The sequence below is a fragment of the Morus notabilis genome, unplaced genomic scaffold (genome assembly GCF_000414095.1).
Source record: "Morus notabilis unplaced genomic scaffold, ASM41409v2 Scaffold292, whole genome shotgun sequence".
NCBI classification, from domain to species: domain Eukaryota; kingdom Viridiplantae; phylum Streptophyta; class Magnoliopsida; order Rosales; family Moraceae; genus Morus; species Morus notabilis.
Window position 1 is genome coordinate 14,575 of NW_010361625.1, and position 2,027 is coordinate 16,601.

The 2,027-nt window shown below is 37.5% G+C and overlaps 1 protein-coding gene across 1 annotated transcript; it reads right to left on the minus strand.

Moving 5' to 3' along the window:
• Positions 1-1,165: 1,165 nt before the first annotated feature.
• Positions 1,166-2,027, minus strand: LOC21386267 (calmodulin-like protein 1). Its single transcript, XM_010100156.2, has one exon. It carries the CDS (start codon positions 1,941-1,943, stop codon positions 1,359-1,361), a length of 585 nt encoding a protein of 194 aa, XP_010098458.2. The 5' UTR covers positions 1,944-2,027; the 3' UTR covers positions 1,166-1,358.

Here is a 2,027-nt window from a genome sequence, read left to right on the forward strand (position 1 = left end):
ATAATAATAATAATAATAATAATAATAATAATAATAATAATAATAATAATAATAATAATAATCAGCAACCTCATCATCATCTTACCAAGGAAAGTTATGTGATGGAAGCTACTAGCCTCCAACGTTACTGAACGTAGTTAGACTGCTGGACCGAGCCCAAAATATCGGCTTGTGATGACAGTTAGGATAGGTCCGTTAGACAGGTTCTTAACCTGAGCCCAAGGTGGCCTTACCTAGGCTTAATTATTGCTGGCCTGAGATTTTTTTTTTCCCTTTAATTTGGAATTTTTTAAATTTTAAGCTAAATGTTATTAAGGAAACGTACATTACCCCTGACAGTTCACATATCACTATAGTGAAAAATAATCAATAGCGAAGGAGTTGTATACATTTAGAAGAAAAATAACTAGATAGTAACTATATTTAAACCGCCAGATTCTATTGTGTTAAAAGATCAGGTAAGAACGAATGAAGAATAATCGTATAAATAATGCTCAAACTTGCTTAGAGATGTCAAACGGGCTGGCTAATGGGCCGGTGCGAGTATGGCACATTAAAAAGTGTACATGACATAATACGATTAGCCATCTCGTTTAATAAATGGGATTTAACATAACTTTTGGGCATGAAGCATGTTAATGGTACGACACACTAAGGGCCGAATACGGGCATGTGGACGAGCACGTTAAAAACACGTTAGGTTGTAACTACACGAGCACGACATGTTAAAAAGTGAGCACGATGAGATAATTAAATGGGTTGGGCTTAACGCAACTTATGAGCACAAAACAAGTTAAGGACATGACACGCTAAGAGCCCAATACGAACATGGGCACGAACACATTAAAAACATGATAGGGGCCCAACTAAGTATAAAATTATTTTATTATGCATTTCTTTACGAGACTGATAATTGCACTCTTTTTTTTACCAATGTTTTATTACAGTGGGCTTTGGTCGGTAAAGTTTTGAATGAGGCAATTTTTTTTTTATTAGTCATATGCTTTCTTTTGTTAAGTTTTAAAATCCTTCAGAAAATGTCTATGTTAGTTCTAGGTATGGTACTTTTTATCATTTTTTTACTCGTCTTTTCTTTTGTCATTTTCAATTAATTCCAATCACTTTATCTTAACGCTTAGTCTTCAAAGAGAGAAAAACATGACACATTAAACTTATTTCATTTAATTTCCATGAAATAAAGGTACAAAATCATCATCATCAAGACTCGATAGCATATTTATGTGGAACAATTTCTTGGCAAGACATAGGGGTCTTATTAAACAACTCCAACTCCAAGGAGAATAATCATATTAACACAATATTAATTAAGTAAAGCCACTTAACGCAACATTATCTAATTAATTAGTAATTGGTTTCTTGGTTGTAGACATCATTCTGGTGAACTCCTCGATATTTATAAATCCATCTCCATCGTTGTCCACTCCCTTGACCATGTTCCGGCAAGCCCTAATGCTGCAACTCTCTCCGAGCTGCTTCAACACCTGCGACAGTTCCTCCGCGCTTATCTTCCCGTCGCCATCGAGGTCAAACAACCGGAAGGCGCTCTCGATATCGGACGCTTTTACCCCGCCCGATCCCATGTCGAACATCTCCACAAACTCTTTGAAGTCAACAAACCCGTCTCCGTCGGTATCAAGGGCATTAAACGCCTTGGCTATCTCGCCGTCGGTGATTTCTCTGTCGAGAACTCGCAGCGCCGACTTGTACTCCTCTCGGCTGATCTTGCCGTCTCTGTTGGTGTCGAATTTCTCGAAGGCCCATCTCAGTTCCTCCATGCTTGGCTTGGAAGTTTTGATAGAATTATTCGTATCGCTTCGTTGTCTTTGAGTAGCGGAAAAACTACTAGACTTTGAAGATTTTTTCCCAAATGGGGACTTCATTGAACGGCCGTATTGAAAGTTTATAAAGCTGAAGTTCTGCATATTTGTGATGGCGATTCTATATGACTAGTGTTCTTGTGTAAGAGTAGAAGAAATAGAAACGATATGTGTTGTGCTTGTACAATA

What these genes read in the sequence shown, in the direction of transcription:
- LOC21386267 (XM_010100156.2), bottom strand. Translation starts at nt 1,943, where the DNA reads ATGCAGAACTTCAGCTTTATAAACTTTCAATACGGCCGTTCAATGAAG.